General features: G+C 32.1%; 2 protein-coding genes across 2 annotated transcripts; one reads left to right on the top strand and one right to left on the bottom strand.

The window, feature by feature from the left end:
* Window positions 1-5,597: 5,597 nt before the first annotated feature.
* Window positions 5,598-12,733, bottom strand: LOC132717223 (metaxin-1-like). The gene is made up of 7 exons (XM_060700652.1): window positions 12,584-12,733; window positions 11,829-11,898; window positions 11,052-11,128; window positions 10,038-10,217; window positions 9,232-9,308; window positions 8,476-8,636; window positions 5,598-7,627 (listed from the first exon to the last, which is right to left on the bottom strand). The coding sequence occupies exons 1-7, from the start codon at window positions 12,665-12,667 to the stop codon at window positions 7,446-7,448; spliced, it is 831 nt and encodes a 276-aa protein (XP_060556635.1). The 5' UTR covers window positions 12,668-12,733; the 3' UTR covers window positions 5,598-7,445.
* A 2,239-nt stretch (window positions 12,734-14,972) lies between these two features.
* LOC132717228 (methylmalonyl-CoA epimerase, mitochondrial-like) lies at window positions 14,973-20,060 on the top strand. Its single transcript, XM_060700659.1, has 6 exons — window positions 14,973-15,129; window positions 16,410-16,451; window positions 16,813-16,920; window positions 17,356-17,415; window positions 18,027-18,113; window positions 18,816-20,060. Exons 1-6 carry the CDS (start codon window positions 15,079-15,081, stop codon window positions 18,966-18,968), a joined length of 501 nt encoding a protein of 166 aa, XP_060556642.1. The 5' UTR covers window positions 14,973-15,078; the 3' UTR covers window positions 18,969-20,060.
* The last annotated feature ends 915 nt before the right edge of the window (window positions 20,061-20,975 follow it).

The following is a 20,975-nucleotide window of genomic DNA, read 5'->3' as shown; positions in this document are numbered from 1 at the left end:
TGATAAAGTTGTACTAATTAACACTTCAGACATTATATATTTGATGAAATCATATTGAGTTTAAATTGTAAATTTGGGAATATTTATGTATTATAAATGAAATTTGATCTTATTGCACAAAAAATAAATGTCATTAATTTGATCTGTTTTGTTGTTAACTGTTGCTAAATTAGGCCCAGTGCTCGAACCATTCGGGGCTGTAGTCACCCCGCAAACTAATCCGGCTACACGGGGATTAGCTGACCGATTTTGCAAACAAAAACGAGTTTTTACGAGCTACTACATATATACAAGTGTGTACATCTATGTGGTACCCTTTGTGGTACCCCTTGACAACTGGCACATGATACTTTGCGAAAGTTTCCTTTTTTTTTTGGTTCAGTATATATATGTTTCATATGTTACATAGAAAGGTTTAAATTGAAATATTATAAAGAATACCAAAATCATCCACAATTAAATACTTTCGTCTCGAGTGACATCGTCCATTCAGCAAATTAATATTCAATTACAAAAATTTTAAAATTTTTTTAAATTTTTTTTATTTTTTATATTGCATTGAAAAAATTAAAAGGAAGAAAAAAAATAAATAATTTAAAAATTTTATTACTTTAGCCCACTTTTAAAAATTTTTTTTAAAATTTAGGTCCTCGTCTCGGTAAAGGTCCCCCTGCCCCGATATAGGGCCCCCTAGTTAAAGGTCCCCCCTTGTTGCAGGCGTCCCCAGCCCCCTAAACAAAATTTTTAAAGCCAGATAACTCAATAAAAAAAGGTCGTTTGTTCCCTTTTGGGGATCTGAAGCTTTAATCATATAAGGTGGGTAACGGGCGGGTTTAAAAATACAAAAAGGGCCCCTTATCTGGAATCGTTTTTTTTTAATATTGAGGCATTTTAAATTCATTTTAAAGGGGGTGAAATGGGGCGAAAATGGAAAAGATAGACCTTTTTTAGAACGAAATATAGAAACTTAAAATATAAATAAACCTATAACATGCAGTACGCATATAATGAATTCTGGCCGGCAAAAAGTCTTGTCATCCTCGAAAACGGAAATTGGAGAGACACAGTGCAGTAAACAATATGAGTATATTTGATAGGCATGTATAAAAAAGATACACGCACATGTATGCAAACATACAGAAAAGGGATAGATTCTCGTGTCGTGACCATGCGCCGTTCAATACATAATTTTAATATCCGTGACTTGGGATACAGTATAGACACTCAGAATCACCTAATCACACCGTATTACCGGCGGCAGTGATGGCAGATCACTGCAGTGATGGCAGATATCTGAAAATTACCGATCGGTACAGGTAGGTTATAAATTTGGTTGGTTTAATTATATTACACAAATACGGAACAAATTTTTCATCCAAAAATTATACGTCTTTTTCTCACATGGCAATAAATTCACTTTCCGATTGGCTATCTAAACGGGTGTTTTCGCACAATGCGCGCCTCGGTTTGTTTGTCAAGAAAATGACCTAAAACGATTTTCGCAAAAATTGAGATAGGGCCTTTTCGAAGCCCACCGACGATATAGTAAAAAATCAACAAAGGGCCATAATTCTGTTAAATTTGGTCGCAGCGAAAATTCTTTCCTTAACTACCATCTACACATTAAGGTTGTTCATCCCTGTAAGTTTAAGCAAAATCTGCCGTCCGGTTTAAGAGGAGTTGCGTTCACAAGATTTTGGGACGAACTGACAAGTGCAACGTTATATGCTCCCACATTGTGGGGGCATAAAAATAATCTTATTTTACTTACATGTTAAACTGTCAAATCCTCTTTTGTGCCAGGCAGTATCTACTGAATTGGACATACCACTGCTGGTTTTACAGGGAAATTTCGGGGAAAGTCTTAATCTGCTGTGAGGTTTTTCAAGATGTGGACCACTTCTGATTTGTTTTCAACCTTTGACTGTCTGTGAGAACTGTAATTGTAAAAATATTTCAAAAATATTTTCTGTAATTTAAAATTCATCTTTAAACGTAATATTGACAAATATTGAGAAACTACACCAATGAATTGACAATAACTTATTTATAATTAATGTAACACAATGTTCATACTAGAATTAGTTTTGTTAATTATTAACAGTGTTTCTGCCAGAGCGCGTTTTTGGCGCACTATTTTCAGCCATGACGCAATGAAATTTAGTTAGTGCGTATTTTGTGACGCAAGAATTTCACCGTCGCTGATTTCAACACAAGTCAGATATACAGACTATAAACCGTCAATTCAGTATAAAAATGTACGGAATGTTTACCGTGGGCTCCACTATAATTTTAATGAGAAATGAAATTTACCGGGTCCGTGGTCCGGCATTTAGCCAATTTCAACTAGTTAATAAACGCTTGCATTTATACGTTACTGCATATATTGAAAGCGCCCAGACAAAATTATTTATTTTGTTGTCGTCATATTCTGCGAACGAATAACTGTCTGCTGGAAAATGCAGTCTGCGTATATGTTAAGCTCCCCTTATTTCTGCTCCAGTTTCTGTAGATCTACAGTATAGTTCAAATCTTTCATCACTGCTTGAAACAACACTACTTACTGGCTATCCTATTAAAATATAGGCTAAAGCAACGAAATAGAAATCTATATCATACAAAGATCTATACACAATTTCTAAATAATTCATTAATCTTTGCATTTAAATAACCCCCGACTACTCAGAAAAAATCTACAATATCACATATAGATCTTCTCCTTGTATATAAGGAGACATGTTAATTAATAACTAGACTACAACAATATGACGACTTAGTTCTTTTCAGAAAAATAAAATAATTATGGATAAAAATAATGCTAAAGAAGTAAAAGTTAATAGTCTACCGTTTTTTTCTTCAATTTTAGTCAGTTCGCCAACGCTTACTTGTTGTTGTTGTTGTAGTACTTGAATGACGTCAGAAATTGTCACAAAATATGATAAACAAGATCAACAAGGAAAGGCGGCGTTCAATGAACGCAACCCCCACATGACCCAGCAACAAGAACCAATGGCAAGGAGCCCAGGGGGACCCCAAACAAAAACAGGACAGGGCAAAGACAGAGCACGGACAGGTTAATCATTAAATGATAACTAATTTGTAACTGATTAGGAATTCAAAGAAAATAAAAATAGGCCCACAAAGGGGAAGGGGACAGGAGACCGGGGGAGGGGGTGGGGAGTAATCAAAGAAATAAAAACTAGAGGCAATGGGGAAGATACTTACCGTAGACGAGAAAACAACAAGGGACACAAGCAAAAGTGTCACCAAAACAGTATGAAACAACATAGACATACATCTGAGGAACACAGTGGGGCGCCGCCTTGGAACGGTCAGCAGCATAATAATGACTGCTGGGGAGTTTAAACCGGTTAATGGTGCACCAAACCTCGCTCTTAGCCCCACCATGTTCCTATAAACGAGACAGTGTAAATAAAATGAATCCCCGCCAAGTGAAATTCTAACAGTTGTCATGGTTACAAAAGGTTAAATAAGTAAAACACTAAAATGATCATGTAGAAACATATAAAAGTAAACCCAATGACCATAACAAAAGTACTCAATGTCCTAAAGGAAGACAGAGCAACAAGAAAATCACCTACAAGGGCCCGACGAAGCAAGGCAGAAGACGAACATTAAGACAATTCAGTCCCAAAGGGCTTTACGAACTATCCATCATAGAGTCTCCCACTTGGTCCGTCAGATGCAATCAAAAGAGGAAAGCGTAGTGTCCAACTGTAAAAGGGTTGAACACTAAACATGCAGTATGTCTTAAAATAGTAGGGTCATAACCTCTTTTAATAAAACGTTTAATGATTTTAGTAAAAACAGCAGACAAATCTATTTTTAGAAACGTTCTCAATTAGAACATTCGATGAACGCTACTGTTCATATCATGTTCCGCTTTATAATGTTTTAATTATTAAAGCACCATTACTTGTTAAATTGCGTAAATGTAACCCCAACTGACAATATATTGACCAAAAAACTTACCCAAATAGTCAAAATCTTAAATTCTTTCATGTTGTCTAGTCAGAAGGACTACCATTGAACGCTGACGTTCAAATGATAAGTGTTCAACTCGTAAATAGAACCCCCTTTCTGAACACAGGCATTCAAAAAATAAACGCACAATGTTCCAAAATTGAACAAGTGTGAACGCGTCCGGTGTTCTCCTCATTTACAGTGTAAACACTTGCAAAGAACATTTGTAGGCTACAGACCTTCAAAAAAATATTTTATATGGACTTCTACGATAGGCCTAACAGATGTCAATAAAATGATTGATTTTGTCTCTTAAGTGCAGAAGGTAAGCTTATTTTCATTGATTTTGGTACCAAATTATATCGCTTCGTGCGAATTACTATCGCTGAATGTGCAATTTTCACACAATTCAAACAATGTTCTCAAAAACCACAAAACGTAGGATAATGCACTTTGTATTGTCATTTGAAGAAAATTACCGCGCATATGATACGCTAGGTTTTGTTTTGATTTAAGAAACGTTTGTCACCTTAATTTAACATAACAAGGTACTTACCGGGGCTCAGCAGTAGCCATTTTCTCGTGGGTATTACTATACAAAGTCACGTGATTCCCACCCGTGTTTTCCTTGAATATTTTATACCATTGTGTTATTTCACTTGCTTTTAAAATGTTTTATACGGCTTTAAAATTTTAGTGGTTTCTGTACTGTTCAAATCTTATCATTTATTTGCACGACTACTCTATGTTCCGGCTTTTGTGCCCTCTCTTGCTTTTTGTTGGGTACCCTACTGAGTGCCTTTGCGGTAGTCCAGTGTGGGGACTGCATTCTCTGAATGTTACTTAGCATTGTTGATCCTTGTTGTATTTTCTTGTTGCATATCCATAATAAACGTGCGTAGTTCTTTTAATTGCACGTTTCTCAGTCCATTAATGAAAAAGCCAGGGGTGTGGTAAACTGAAAATATGATTTTTTGCCAATTGCCCACGGACAACAAATGGAGCAGAAATTATTACTCGTGCATGTTAAAGAAGTCAACATTTAACATGCAGATTTCTTTTTTTTTCCCAGGGAGGAACCCGATCCAGTTTTAATGGCGAGTCATATTATTACATTAGTACACATATAAATACTTTTTTAAATCAAGGTCCGCCTAGTCTCGAGTGACGGTCCGCCCTGTCCCAAAATATGGTCCGCCTAGTCTCGAGTCACGGTCCGCCCTGGTATGGTCCGCCCCGTCTCACGGTCCGCCCTGTCCTGCAGGCTTATCATATATTGTTGTAACATGTACTACATTCTACTTACTGTGTTTTGGTTATACAATGTACTTTTGTTTATAGACCATATTTTCGTCCAACTTACTTGAGGTCCAACCTTATCAGTCACAATTTTTCATGCCACTCAAAGAATGAATCTGAATGGATTGTTAGTTTCACTCATATAGGTGAAAACAGTGAATACATTACCTTGTTATTTGGTAATGCCTTACTGAAATATTATTCTTGGATATGATACTGGTGTTTCAGTTAGTATTACACATGCTAGAATTTTGATCTTGAATCCACAAGTGTTTTATTGTTTTATAAAAGCAATAAAAGTTGTGAAGACTAGGTATGTCAAATTATCAATCAATTTATTGTTCATATACATGTATCCAATAAAAAAAACAACAGAAAACCAGTTTTAAAGTCATTTGATGACAGAAAAAATAATCTTACTATCACTAAAATACATGTGCCAGAATGTTCCAAATGTTTTACAACAAATACAGTAAAAAACTCATAAAATACATCTCTTCAAAGCAATCGAAAAACATAGATTTTTAGACAATATCAAAATCCAGATTATTCTAATAAGCAGAAAAGAATATGACATGTTCATGCAGACTAGACCTGTATATTTTGGTCGCATAAAGCGTCTGAAAGGTCTGAAAAATCACATTTTTATCATACAAGTTCATATAGAAAATATCTGAAAATAACAATTTGAAAATATGTAAATGATAACAAATGCAATAAAACTGACTTTAAAATTGAGTTTTGTGACATGGAAATGCTTCAGCTTCACAGGTGAAGGAAGACCTCATTTGCTACCCCACAAATTGTTTTAGGCACCAGATGGCACTGGAGTAGACCTACATACATTCTCTCATCAAGATAATAACTTTAAATAAAGGTAAAAGCATTTAATACAACAAAGCAATATGAGCTAAATAATGAAGCCATTTAGCAAATATTTACATTTTAATTGCTTTTTTATTTTCCACACAAAATTTATCAAGATATAAAGATGTACATTTTAAAAGACTTTTTTACATTTAGTTTGTAAAAAAGCTTCAGAAAGATATTTTTATAAAAATGTTAAAAGTTTTTTTATTAACAACCTGTAACATTTATCCATGCCTTACTAAATGTCTTAAGACTTTGTCATGTATAAACATGTAGTCTGGAAGTGTGCATTAATATTTTCTGTGATTTCACTATCAACATATCCTACAGTTAGAATGCATTTCCCGACAGTTTAGCCTAATTACCTCAGATCTATAGATCGTTCCCCATTTTTACAATATTTACCTCCCTTGCCAAAAGTGGCACCCATTTGTATGGGGGGTCCAATATTAATATTCTATATACATGTAATTGACTAACTATGAAAAAATCAATATAAACAGCCACTTTACATTAATTGTCGAATTATTTTATACATATGCAGCAAAATATTATCATAGCACCGGTATGTAAAATATTTGTATCAGTTTTCATGAAGTTCATAGAATTATGACAGACTTATCTAATCTTTAAGACTTAAGCAAATAATATATTGGATGACCCCCAAATTGGCAACCAGGGGAGGTAATAACTGCTATGTGGAAAGTATCTATTATTCAAAGGTTAAAGAATTATCTTTTGTAATGTAATATTGCATACAATATGTTGATGGAAAATAATCTCATATCAATACAATGGAGACATACATGGTTTCATTCAATACAGTATTTCAATTTTCTATGGTAAATCCCATATATATTTCTGACACAGGCTGGGACAAAATGTACATTCATGCAGTGATCATATTCTGCAGGCTGAATATTTTAGCCGATAAAAGTAATAAGTTTTCACAGTAAATTAACTGGTTTAAACAAAAGTTATGTTTGAAGTATACATCTGTACACATTCACAACAAGGATGACAAAAATTAACACAAGCTATTGTAACATTAACAATATTTATATCTTTTTCACTTTTATTTTATCTAGACAGAGATAACTTGATATTACCAAACACTGACACTTAAACAAGAATCATAAAATTATTCATATTTCATCTGTTGAAAAATCATAAATAATAGTATGGTTGTAAGATGATCTTTAAAAATGTTTAACAACTTATCAAAATAACTCCCTATATTTCCACAATTTCACCCAAAGGGTCAACAAATAAATGTTTAATTTATTGCTCATTTAACTTAATGGATCATCATCATCTATAACTTCGAAGCGTATAAGTCCACTCATAAATGCGTAAGTAACCATGGTTGTTGCAGCAAATACCCCAGCCAGTATCATGTTCCTCTTCCTGTTTGGAAACTCATTATTGTTAGACTCAGTCTGCTTCTTTCTTTCCTCTTCTTTTTGTTCAGCTTCTGTTTATAGGTGAAAATAATAAAGAAAATCGTCAACAAGACTTCACCATTACTACATAAATGTACAATCATAATCTGAACCCCCTTTCTAAACAAGAGCTGCCCCAAGAGCAGTTCCCTTCACTTTTCTCAGTAAAACAGTGGATAGAAAACTGGTAATAGCATTGTTCAAGTACTATAGTTGATAACAATAAATGAAAACTTAACCACAAAGATTAACAAATAAAAGGACCAATACCCTTACCAAGTGCCGGTAAGTAGATTATGAAAACAGCTACACATTTTCTAAGAAAAGTGGACCTAAAAAGGCTTGTTTTTGTAATTAAGGAGTTGACAACATAATTATAAATATGTCTGTTTGTTTGATTATTCTACTTGAAATCTTAAACTATTACTGGATAAAACAAATTATGAAATAAAATAATTTTTTATATTAACATTTCTGCATTGAGATTTTTTTCCATATATCTAACTTCATAAATATTTATTTTTAGATGATCAGTGTTTAGACATTAATATTAATTCTCTTTTTTGCATATACGGTCATATCGCATACATCCAGCCTAAAGCCTATTGGTGGAGAAGACCTCAGGTGCCCCTAAGTGCATTATATTTCAGGCACCAGAGTAGAACCAAAGACAGTCCAAAAGTAAGCTGGATAGTTACCTCATATGAATGAATTTGAAGTTCCTGCTGGAATTTCAACTAACAGTGATAGGGGGCAGTAGTTTGAAGTCAATGATCCTAATCTATCATCCAGGGACACACCACAACTGTGCTGACTATAATCATGTACAAAATTACTGACCAGTCCTTATACTCTTTATGTAAAACTATATTAGACATACCTTGAGGTGTCATGGGAAAAAATTCTCTTAATATCCTGGTGCATAGTATACATAAATTATCACAATTCGTACGTAGATGAGTGGTCAACTGGTTCATAGTCAGGGGAGCATTTAGTAACGGAGCCAGGTATCCAAACACAAGAGCATCCAATGATGATGGCCTGAAACAACATAGAAATCATGTTATATATACACCTTACGTGAAAAATGTTATATTTTCCTTGACAGAATTTCTAACATGGAGTTTGTAGCTGAATTTATTTTGTAGAAATACCCTTCATTTGGTTTTGTAATTGTTTCAGATATATGTAACATAATTATGGTTTATGTCCATTCAACAGTCAAAAAAATTTAGTGTAACCAAGGACTCTTGAAGTAAGTGGTGAGCTGAGACATTTCTTGTAAAAACAGTGTGATTTTAACTTAAGTGTAATAAGACCAAAGACCACCATCCCTGTCTTACAGGATTCATAAGCAGCCATTTACCTTCATCTTTTATAAAATATTGTCCATACATTTGAAAGTTCATGGACTTTTATGATTACTTGACTATACTATTAAGTAATATCTGACAGGTAAAGAAGCTTTGCTTTATAAACTGAAACACTAATATACTAATTGTTTAGCCACAGATATATCATGTGACTTTGTTTCAGAAAAATAACCAGAACAGGTAACAAATACTTAAAATAATGCCATTAACTTCAGCATTATAAAATTGCATGAAGTCACTATTAAGGAGAAATGATCACTTACAGATTTCCAAAAAAGTATTCTTGATCCCCTAGTTTGGCTGATAGTTGAGTTAAACAAACTTTAGCATCATTATAAATCTGAAATGACAACAAGACAATGCTCTGCAGTTAAATTAAAAGTGCAACATAGATGTCTTTTTAAGGTGTACTAGTGTAATATTAACAGTATTACAGCAGTAAATTCTTTACAGAAATGAAAATATGTATTACTGAATCGAGGGCTAGAGCCTTGTGGCAATGGTTAAATAAAGACCATTATACCTTAACATGGTTTTACTTTTATTTCTCAAGTGTCATATAGTTTCCAAAAAGCTACTAATTGGCCAATTACCTGAACCATATTTTGCTTCTGTTGCTTTTCAGGAATTAGTACAGTTTAGTATCGTAAAGACTTAGTATTTTGCATGGAAGTCAAAATAGTTTGCTTCTTTTAAGACAAATAATTTAACATTTAGTGCTACTTTCTTCAGGAGATAAGCACCCAGCATATGCTAAAACCATTATTTAAATGTTATAAATTGATGTTTGCCCTTTCTTATACAGGAAAAAAATATTCATTTCTGAGGCACAATGTGCCTTTAAGGTAAAGTTTTTAGAAAGATCTTCAAAGAATTATGGTACTCAGACCACAAGGCCACTTCTTCAATTTACCTAGTTTCTTTATTTGGGAAAACTAATCTTTTTCAAGAATTTTGCCTGTGAGGGGCAAGAGGCCTGAAGTCAATAATATCAACCACTTGGCATAACAGGGTTACTTTAAGTTTCTAATTACCAAACATGTTACTAATCAAAGACAAAACAAAATACCTTTGAATTAATATCAGCTTCTGATATATTTTCTGTTCCCTGTGCTACATAAACCCTCTTTTCTGCTTTACTAAAGATTGTACCTGGCAGCCACAGTTTAAAAGGAAACATGGTTGCTTTTGTATACCATGGTCGTGTTATATTTGTGTATGTCTCACTCTCTAGCCACCACAGGTGTAACTAAAATAAACAAATTTGTCAAATCAGCCTCCAGGAATAATGTTAAATTGTTAAAGGTATATGTACAAAAATAGTTGACATGTAAAACCTACAAATAATTACCTATTTTAAGCTACCAATTAACAAACGATCACTTAAAAGTAAGTGTTAAAGGTATAGAAAATAATTTTACTTCAAGCACAATTTAACATCTTCATGCAACTTTTCATCTTTATCGGACCATTTCAAACACAAAATTTTGAAAAAGAACTTTATCTTTGTAAAGATTTAAACCCATGGCAGCAAGAGCCCAGTGATGTAAAACCATAGCTGTCAATGATTAAAATAGCAACCAACATGTACATGTAAAACAGGACATTTTCAACATTTTCATAAGGGAATAATTTAAACAGGCTAATTAAGATATAATTTACTAGTGATGAACTTGAGTTAAGATGAAAGGTGATCCCAAAACCCGGGAAAAATTTTTTCCTCAAGCATGGCCAGTAGAAAACCATCAGCACCTGTTTTTTGAAAAGTTAAGCTACCCATATTCTGACAGTAAATAAAAGCAACATAAAATACATATTCAAAACTGCTGGACAGAAAAGATTTTATAACAATTCACAAAATAGGAACAGTAAATGATTACCATCCTTAAATTCAGTATTTTTTTCAAAAATTGTCTTGATGTAGTTTGTTTTAATTAATTTTCTTTCAATACATGTATCAGCAATATATCATATAGGTAATTATATCATACATAGAATAAAATACATAACATAAATCATATTTTCCAATTATCATTTTTTTTAATTGTTTAGCCTTTAGGCTTCAACAAAATTATAAACTGACCTGTTTTCTCAGATAACTGAAAATATTTGCAACTTTTGTCTCATTATTGTTGTTATGTTTGAGCCATGGAAATGTACCTGAAATAATGATATTATTAATGTACCTGAAATAATGATATTATAAACCATGGAAATGTACCTGAAATAATGATATTATAAACCATGGAAATGTACCTGAAATAGTGATATTATAAACCATGGAAATGTACCTGAAATAATGATATTATAAACCATGGAAATGTACCTGAAATGAAGATATTATAAATTCTATAAAGAAGAAAATATTGTGCCCTTATCATACATCACTCATAACATCAAAAGCTATAATCATCATTTAAATACACAATGATTGCATTTAAAATCCAACCTGTGTTAAATACCACCTACAAAATAAAGACCATATTGTAAATAAAGACAAATATTATTGATAAAAATACAACAGAGTATACTCCAAATAAAGACCACTTTTCTATAAAGGTCATGTGTGGTCCTTCCTTCAGATGGCCTTTACTTACATGTTTGACTGTACACTGAAAATCACTTTATATATAGAACGAACAAAATACCTTGTAGCTTAGATATTAATAAATATTTTAATGTCTTATGAACATGCACAAGAAACTACATCAAATAATTTCAGTCAAAATCTGAATGAGTTTTTTGTCTGAGTAGAAATCTTTTATTGACCTTAACATTTTACAAACGAAATAGCTTAGTTATCTCCTAAAAGAAGTCTTCAAACTTATTTTGTTAAACTGCTTAAATTGCTACTACTCACCTGACGGCGACCTCCATGGATTAGTATTTTTATGAACTTTTACAGGTACACCAGAAAACCTGCAGTATGCCTGAAAATGTGAAAAAAGAAACACAAGTATTTAAATTTATTCTAGCACTACGGAGAAAAATGCTATAATGTTCACCTTTTGTAAGTGGTTAAAGCTTACATAAATATTTGATATACATGTAACAATCTGTGTAAATCACATATGTCCAGAATGCCCTTCAGTGCATGATTCATGCACACAATTCTGCATGCACACATAAGAACCAAAAGGCTAGGGGTACATGCATGCACAGTAAAAATCGTCAGAACAGTCTGAACTTTTTAATTTTAAAATGATTTCAATATAATACATTCATGTCATACATGTTATCTAAGAGGGCTACAGTCCTTGCTGGGCCTGAGGCCCCAATTAGGCTTTCTATACATATTATTTAGTTAAAAGAACAGTCAGAGGGCATGCTAGGGAAGAATGATCCTAAATTTATGATAATGTAGCCTCTTCTTTATTTAGTACCTAAGAACAACATTTTCATCAACAATAATAAAGTTTTCATTCTTCTTTTCGCTTTTTACTTATAGAGATATCCAAAATATTGCCTATCCGAACACTATACACCACTGACAGAAATGGGTGGGGTAAAGAGGTCACCAATATATATTTATTGTGTGCATCATACTGGAGGATTTAATAATGATTGTTTTAACTGATCTACAAAAGAGTCGTGTAAAAGTTTGATTATGTTTACCAACGCAGCAAGACAGTTTGGATCAACGGATGGAAGATCCCAATCTCCTCCCCAAACATTTAAATGTACAATGTTGTCGTCCATTTTCGGTATCTTTTTATTAACCCAAAGGAACTACAGAAGTAGCGAAAATAATTGTGATGAATTTGATTTTTAAAATTTCAATTTGACGGGAAAAGCATGATGATAAAAATAGCATTAATAGAGCTAATATTTGTTTAAAAAAATTGTTTGACCAAAAAAAAGTAATAAATACTGTAAATAATTAAAAACTTGAAAGAAGTTCATTGATTATAAATTTTAAGATTTCATCGAGAAGGAAACACAAGAGAAATTTTAGATATTGAAAGAATATTATTTTAGGTATAAACTAGACATCAACCCATTAACCTGGCAGTAAACTTTAGTTAGTTGAAGGTGGCAAGTATACTGGAAGAAGAAGAAGATCACATGTATCGCCTGCATATAAACACATTCTTTTATCAAATACAAATATGACTACTTTACTGTATTTATATCATCAAAGTCTGTCCATAATCATTACAATATAGTATTTATTTATTTATTTTATTTTTGCAATGTTAACATAAATCACAGTTACATAAAAAGGATATACATACAATATAAGATGAGGCATTTGATAAAATTATTTAAAAAATTCACAGTTCAGATTATGACTACAACAAGTCAGAATAATAATAAGCACAGAATATTGTTTAAAGTTACTGATAGACATGACAAATAAAACTAAATAGTTTAACATAGATTTTAAAAGACAAAAAATAATAATAAAATTTCAATACAATGGTTTTGTTAAGAGTGATCTGATGTGCTTATTTCCAATGGGGTCCCAACCATCATCAAGCCAAACCCATGGACATAAAAAACCACAACATATTTATGTCACGGGTTCATTTTGCCGTGCACTAGCTATTTGTCAATTAAGCGCGGGAAAATACAGTATAATTATAGTGAATGTCCGCGCATGCTCAATTGTCGTTTTGTTTCCGTGACGTCTGCTATTGTATTGCATTGGATGGTAGCGTAACGTACGTACTCTTGTAGCGGAAATTCACGTCCGAGAAAATTCGGCTATGTTCGTATCAATTTTGTGAACAGTTTGTATATGCCCAATCGTATTTTACGTGGTATAAAAGGGATTTGAGAGTTTTACATTAAGTTTTAACATTTTCTTTTCTTCCAAATTCCTGCGAACTATCCTTCTTAATTGAGACATTGTGATAAGATTCTTTTTATTTCATTCATTTACTTGAAATAATTCTTATTTGCATCGCTCAATTGTTGTATTGCTGTATTTAATGTATTTTTTTATCATTAACTTGTATTAGTATTATTCATTTTATTTTTTGGTAAAATGTGAATATATTTTATAACCCATTAAAAAGTATTTAAATAAAGGAAACCATCAACTTAAAATGGGAAAAAGTATTTAAAGCTAGTCTTGACGTAACGAAACAGAAAATGTCAGCCTCAGCAGTGCTCTGTCAGAGCTTTAACCTCTGTTATTCAGAGGCAGAACGTTTTGCTATCGTTATTAAAACGCATTTTATACTGTGCTCCTCGATCTTAGTTCACGGTACTTAACGCTTTGAACCCAGAAAGAAAACAACAAATGAAACTTATGGTACAAAAATTGTCATAAGCTATAACATATAGGTATTTTCTGCTGTATGACACAAGGAAACAACAATATATTCAGTCAAAGTCAATTTTAATAGACCAAATGTAGACCATATGTCGGCCGTTTTGAAAACAGTATGTCATCATTTAAATCGCGGTAATGGTGTAACATTTACGTTTTTTCATGTTTCAGTTAAATTTCTAATGTTATTTTGCTTGATTTTAAATATTAAAATTATCCTTACTTTGTAACTCAAAATTTATCTTTTCAACAAACAAGAATATTTAGAAAATGATGATTGTTTCAGACATACGCACAAATTTAATGGACTATTGTTGCTTTTTGCAGAAATTTGTAAAATGTTGTTCTGTTTTACGTAAAAATCTAGAGATTTAAAATACTGGTCACATGAAAATATGCCACTACCGTGAAATAAGTGATGACGCGGAATTAGTGATGTTGAGTATACATCTTAATTTCAACAGTCGCATGACTTAAAATATGCAATATTGAACAATGAAAAAACCCATGATAATGTTGATATTTAATTTTTGCCATTGAAACGAATTTCTATATATAGTTTTTATATTCTTGATTAATATGTTGGGAAAGGAACGATTATGAAATTTAATATTGGGTGAAAATGTACAATGATATTATTTTAAATGCTAATAAAAAGTATGCATGTCCAAATACATGTATTCCTAGATAATACCGTATTATATGGAACGGGATTCTTGAGACTAACCGGTAGAAACCGGAGACCGGAAACCGTTAGTTAATTTGACCAATGTGAAGGTCACTTCGGATAATAACAAAACAAGGTTAAATTCTGCAGCGAAAGTGATACATTATGGCTTTAAATAAAGTGACACGGCTTTCTGTCCAGTGTGCGCACCTCATGGTATAGTTTTAAATATACTGCAAATTTTATATAATTGCAAAATCATTCTTTTCACTTCATTTTGGTTCCTGTCATTTACCCTTATTTCGGACATCTATCTTTTCGAAGGATTCTTAGTGATCCCCAATCACTTCAAGATAAAACTTGGGCGTTTTTTTTAGGCAGGATGATATCCTCAAACACTACCTCATTAAACCAAATTTGAAACGACAGGATTCATATAGGACACTTCATGGCAGACAGTTTGGTGCCTGATTTGCCAAATCAGGCAAATGTCTGCTGGAGTTGTCTGCTGGAGTTTTCTTGTACTTAAGAGTTTTAATGCTAAATGTCTGTTAGAGTAGTACAAAATTATAAGGTGCAATGCTAAATGTATGTAGCAGCAATTAGAGTATTGTCAGGTGTAATGCTAAATGTATGTAGCAGCAATAACAGTATTGTCAGGTGTAATGCTAAATGTATGGTGCAGCAATTACAGTATTGTCAGGTGTAATGCTAAATGTATGTAGCAGCAATAACAGTATTGTCAGGTGTAATGCTAAATGTATGTAGCAGCAATTACAGTATTGTCAGGTGCTAATGCTAAATGTATGTAGCAGCAATTACAGTATTGTCAGGTGTAATGCTAAATGTATGTAGCAGCAATATATTTAACAGAATTGTCAGGTGTAATGCTAAATGTATGTAGCAGCAATTTCAGTATTGTCAGGTGCAATGCTAAATGTATGTAGCAGCCATAACAGTATTGTCAGGTCTAAAACTAAATATATGTGGCAGCAATTACAGTATTGTTAGGTGTCATGCTAAATGTATATTATAACAATAACAGTATTGTCAGGTGTAATGCTAAATATATGTAGCCGCAATTACAGTTTTGTCAGGTGTAATGCTAAATGTATGTAGCAGCAGTACAATATTGTCAGGTGTTATGCTAAATGTATGGTGCAGTAATTACAGTATTGTCAGGTGTTATGCTAAATGTATGTAGCAGCAGTTACAGTATTGTCATATTGTCAGGTGTAATGCTAAATATATGTAGCAGCAGTACAATATTGTCAGGTGTTATGCTAAATGTATGGTGCAGTAATTACAGTATTGTCAGGTGTTATGACAATTGTCTCTTGAAGCTGCCCTGTCATTGTGTTGAAGCCCGTATTGTAAACAATGTTGTCTTTTTTCCAGTTTTATATCTACCAAGAACATTTTCAATACATTTAGACTTGAGTTTTTATGCAGCATTTTTAACTGTTATGGTACCTTATTTTGATTGTTCTTTTCAGAGACATTGTTCAGGACTCCATACCTCTGCTGCAACATTACAGGTAATCATCATCAGAACAAAACACTGTTGTTGAAAATATTTTTGAAGAGATATATATAGATATTTTATTTAAAGATGGTAATTATATTAACAATTGATGAAAGTTCTCAAAAGAAGAGAAAAGAACCAATATTAATCCTGAAGCATTAGTGATTTTGAAAGGTCTTTAACAATGAAACATTAATTCATGTGAAGCTTTTTGTGTCTTGACACTTGTCAAACATTGAAAAACTGGATTTAAAAAAATCCAAACTTCATTGCGAACTGAAATTCATTGTGAAATTTTATAATTTGCATGATTTATATTATTATTATTATATACACGTAAATGGCTATTTTGTACAATTTGTTGTTTGTTTTAGAAATGGAAAATTGGAAAGATTAACCATATAGCTATTGCCACACCTGACATTGAGAAAACAGCAGCCATGTATAGAGATGTTTTAGGAGCTAAAGTCAGTGATAAACATGTAAGATTTCTTTAATGAACTAGAACTATGTATTGATAATGTTAAGGGTACTAAATTTGTAAACCACTTTTTCGACTCTTATCCCTTTCCTTACAGACAGTCACATAAATAAAACCTATGATGTAAATGTTAAATTCTAGCTTTTATTCACATGCCTTGAAAGGTTTACTATTAATGATAAATAATGGTTTTGTTTACATTTATTTATAATTCAAACATCTCTGGTCTTAAATTTACAGACATTGTTTCATATCTATGGGATCAGTTAGTTACCATTCTTTGCATAGAGATATGAGGATTTCAAATTTAAACACATACAGATAAAGTGCATTTGAATTCTTCGTGAAATTAGAGGAGCCAAAAGTTATTCCATTGTGTATAAATCATGTTTAGTGTGTTCAATGGTCAATAAATTGTTTTATTATCTATTATTAGCCACAACCAGATCATGGTGTTTACACAGTGTTTGTAGAGCTGGGTGATACAAAAATTGAGGTAAACTCTAACATTCAACCCTTATTATACTTAATTTTTATAAAATACTTATTCTGTTTTCAATCTGCTTTTAAAGTTAAGAGATATTTATTATCTATGTTTAGGTTTTGTTTTTTTAAAAGAGTGCAGATAGAGTTTTATCAGATGGTATAAATGTGCTCTATATTGTAGCACATAGAAGTCTTTATCTACATAAGAATTAAAACAGTTAAGAAATTGTTTGTATATTTGTTGAATCTAACAACTAAATTCATCAAGATAATTATTAGTTTCCTGTACATCGTGTGTACTTCTTTCATCTTAAAACTGGTCACTTTGAATATAAGTTAAACTTGCCAGGAATTCCATCATTGAAAGAAGATACATCTGACATTGTAGAACTGTTAACTAAAACATGTAAAAGGAGGAAAGATGTGTAAGTGGTCATGAAGCTCAGTTGGTAAAGCTAAGGAAAGGGTATGCTGAGGGTCAGGTCAGACTGCACATATTTCTTACCCAGTGTAACATTCATAGAGATTTATATAAAACATTCAGTTTATAATACAAAACATGCTGAATAAAAAAACCTGTACATAGCAGAAAATGTTATTTGTTTTTCTACTATTTTTCAGCTTTTAAACCCTCTCGGTGAGAAAAGCCCAATTCAGAATTTTCTGGACAAGAATAAAAGTGGAGGAATGCACCACATATGTTTAGAGGTTTGATATGTTATCATTATTAGTGTCACATATTTCATGAAAACTTGAGTTGAAGACATGATTTGATACGATTTCAAGAAAACTTTTTGGAATGTCCAGGTTTTTTTCTTCCATTCCACTTCACATACTGTATCAGGTATTTTGGTATGTAGGTAGCGTGTATGTATGGCTGCCATTGAAGTAAAGTCAGTTAGACAAGTAGTATTATGATTGTATTCTTTTAAATATTACAAGGGCCTTCATAAAGTGACAAGTATGTAATATGTAGCTACATGTTGAAGATTATTGAAGCTAATATTTTCCTTATAGTTCAGCAAAGTTGAGAGGTAGCTCAGAAGATGACCTTAATGTCACCTGATACCTACATTCTTGTTCTTTCCAAATTAATGAACGTTTTACTGAATCCTCCTAAAAGAAACTATACAAACTTGACATGTTGTTGAGGAGGTAAAACTGTAAAAGACATCTTTTTTTTAAAGATTTAGTATAGTTTTAAATGATGTCACTTTGTCTTAGCTATGAATATTTTAGTATAATAATTATCATCCTCATCATTATTATAAATTTTTAACCTAAATCCATGTGACTATAAATAGATGAATGAACATGTACAATTATTCAATACAGTAGTACAAGTAGGAAAATTGACCTGACAAATGTGTTATGTATTCCTAAATTATTATTTTGTTGTTTTTTTTTAAGGTGGACAATATAAAAGAAGCTATGAAAGACTTAAAGGCTAAGAATATCCGATTGCTGAGCGAGGAGCCAAGGATTGGTGCCCATGGTAAACCTGTAGTGTTTTTACATCCTAAAGACTGTAACGGAACTTTAGTAGAACTTGAAGAAGTTTAGAACAATACTTTATCTAATTTGTCTATTGCAATAATTATGGATTGATCCCAGGATACAGTTAAGAAATACCTGAGAAAATTTGGCACTTTTTTGTTTCGGAAATATTCCTATGAGTGTGTGAATTTCAAATTTTATACACGTACAATGAATATTCTTGAACTTGATCATAACTATTAGAGTTAACTATTAATGATATGTTTCAAAATAGGAAAAAAATCTCTTTTAAATTGTTTTCTCTCATTTTGATGAAATAGTATTAAATGCTCTACTTCATTTAAATATATTGCTTAGAATAAGTGTTTAGAGTTAAATTGATTTTAAAATGCTTCTGTGGTTATATCAGAATAATTTACATTTGAGGAACAAGACTATTTGTATCACAATTTTTATCCCATTTAGATTTCCTGTAGATCTGAATTTGGTAAGGATATCTATATTGAAATAATTTATGGTAAGTTTATACGAAGCAATGTTTAAAGATGTCAGATTGGAAGTTATATCATCATATAAAATATATCTATACGTATAAGAGAACTTAAACTATCAATGTAGCAGATTTGATAATGTTAATTGATCATATTGAGATTATTTACTTACATGACTGAATGATTATTTTAACCCTTTATTCTAAGATTTAACCAGCTGAAATTTTGTTAATGATTTGCATTGTTATGAGTTTGGAACAGCCCATTTGAATATTAAGAATTTCCGTAACAATATACAAAAAGTATATGAACTACCAACAGTATAGAGCCTGGTCAGACTTCAAAGATGTGCAGGCTGGCTTGGCTCTATACTGGTGGCAAAGTCACTGTCAGTTCCAGCAGTTTATGGGTTGATTAAAGCTTCTGAAATAGATTTTTATATACTTTTGTTTTGTATTGTTTTATTAAAAATACTCAAATAAAGCATATTGCAACTTATAAACCTATTAGATTGTAACATTGTATATGTAGTAATTGTGTTTAAGTATACAGAGGATTTCTATTGAAAATGCTTGTCCGACCTAGTTTTGTTACAATTGTAGTTTTTAGACACAAATATAGCTTAGTGATATATTTCTGTTTTATATTAAATTCATTTTATAATGTTGCATTTGTTATATTATTTTCAAATCTTTTAATGTATATTTTGATTAATTGATACTCCCCAAAAAACAGATTGAGTTGGTCTTGACTGTCAAGTTCAAATATGAAATATTTTCTTCAATTCTGTTGAAATTTCTTATCAATGCACTGGTTTGATAATATTTGGACAAACAATATGTGGGGCAATGGTGTACGAAGATCAAGGTTTGTGTAAATCTGGCCTCCAAATACACGTCTGGTAAATGACAGACTCTTTTTGAGGTATATAATAAATCCCTCTGTGGGGATGAAACAGTTCATTTCAACACTCATAAACTCGCGAACTGGAAAACTACAGTTCAAACATAATTTCACCAACTTTACGTTTCCTGGAAACTGTATTGAAATCTAACACAGTTATCACACCACCATAATGATATCAAATGTCTAAGCACAAAACAACTGTCAAACCATTACTGCACTAGCTGTTAATTTATTTCATGCCTTGCATATATGTATCCTTTTATATGGTTGTTTTTTTATGTTTTTAGCTCACCTGTTACAAAGTGACATGGTGAGCTTTTGTGATCGCTTTTCGTCCGGCGTCCGTTCGTCCGTCCGTAAACTTTTACTTTAAACGACATCTCCTCATAAACCGCTATGCCAATTTCATCCAAACTTCACAGGAATGTTCCTTTGGTAGTCAACTTGAAAAAATGTTTAAAGAATTTAATTCCATGCAGAAATCTGGTTGCCATGGCAACCGAAAAAAACCTTTAAAAAATCTTCTTTTAAAAAACCTAAAGAGCTAGAGCTTAAATATTTGGCATGAAACATTGTCTAGTCAGTGTCTACCAAGTTTGTTCAAATAAAAGCCCTGGGGTCAAAATTGGCCCGGGGGGTCATTGATTTTCCTTATTTGTGTATTATAAGTAATAAC

Source organism: Ruditapes philippinarum, unplaced genomic scaffold (genome assembly GCF_026571515.1).
Source record: "Ruditapes philippinarum isolate M1 unplaced genomic scaffold, ASM2657151v2 ctg3311_1_1_1_1, whole genome shotgun sequence".
NCBI lineage: Eukaryota > Metazoa > Mollusca > Bivalvia > Venerida > Veneridae > Ruditapes > Ruditapes philippinarum.
Note: the sequence above shows the minus strand (reverse complement) of the source record. Positions and strands in the feature narration are given on the sequence as shown.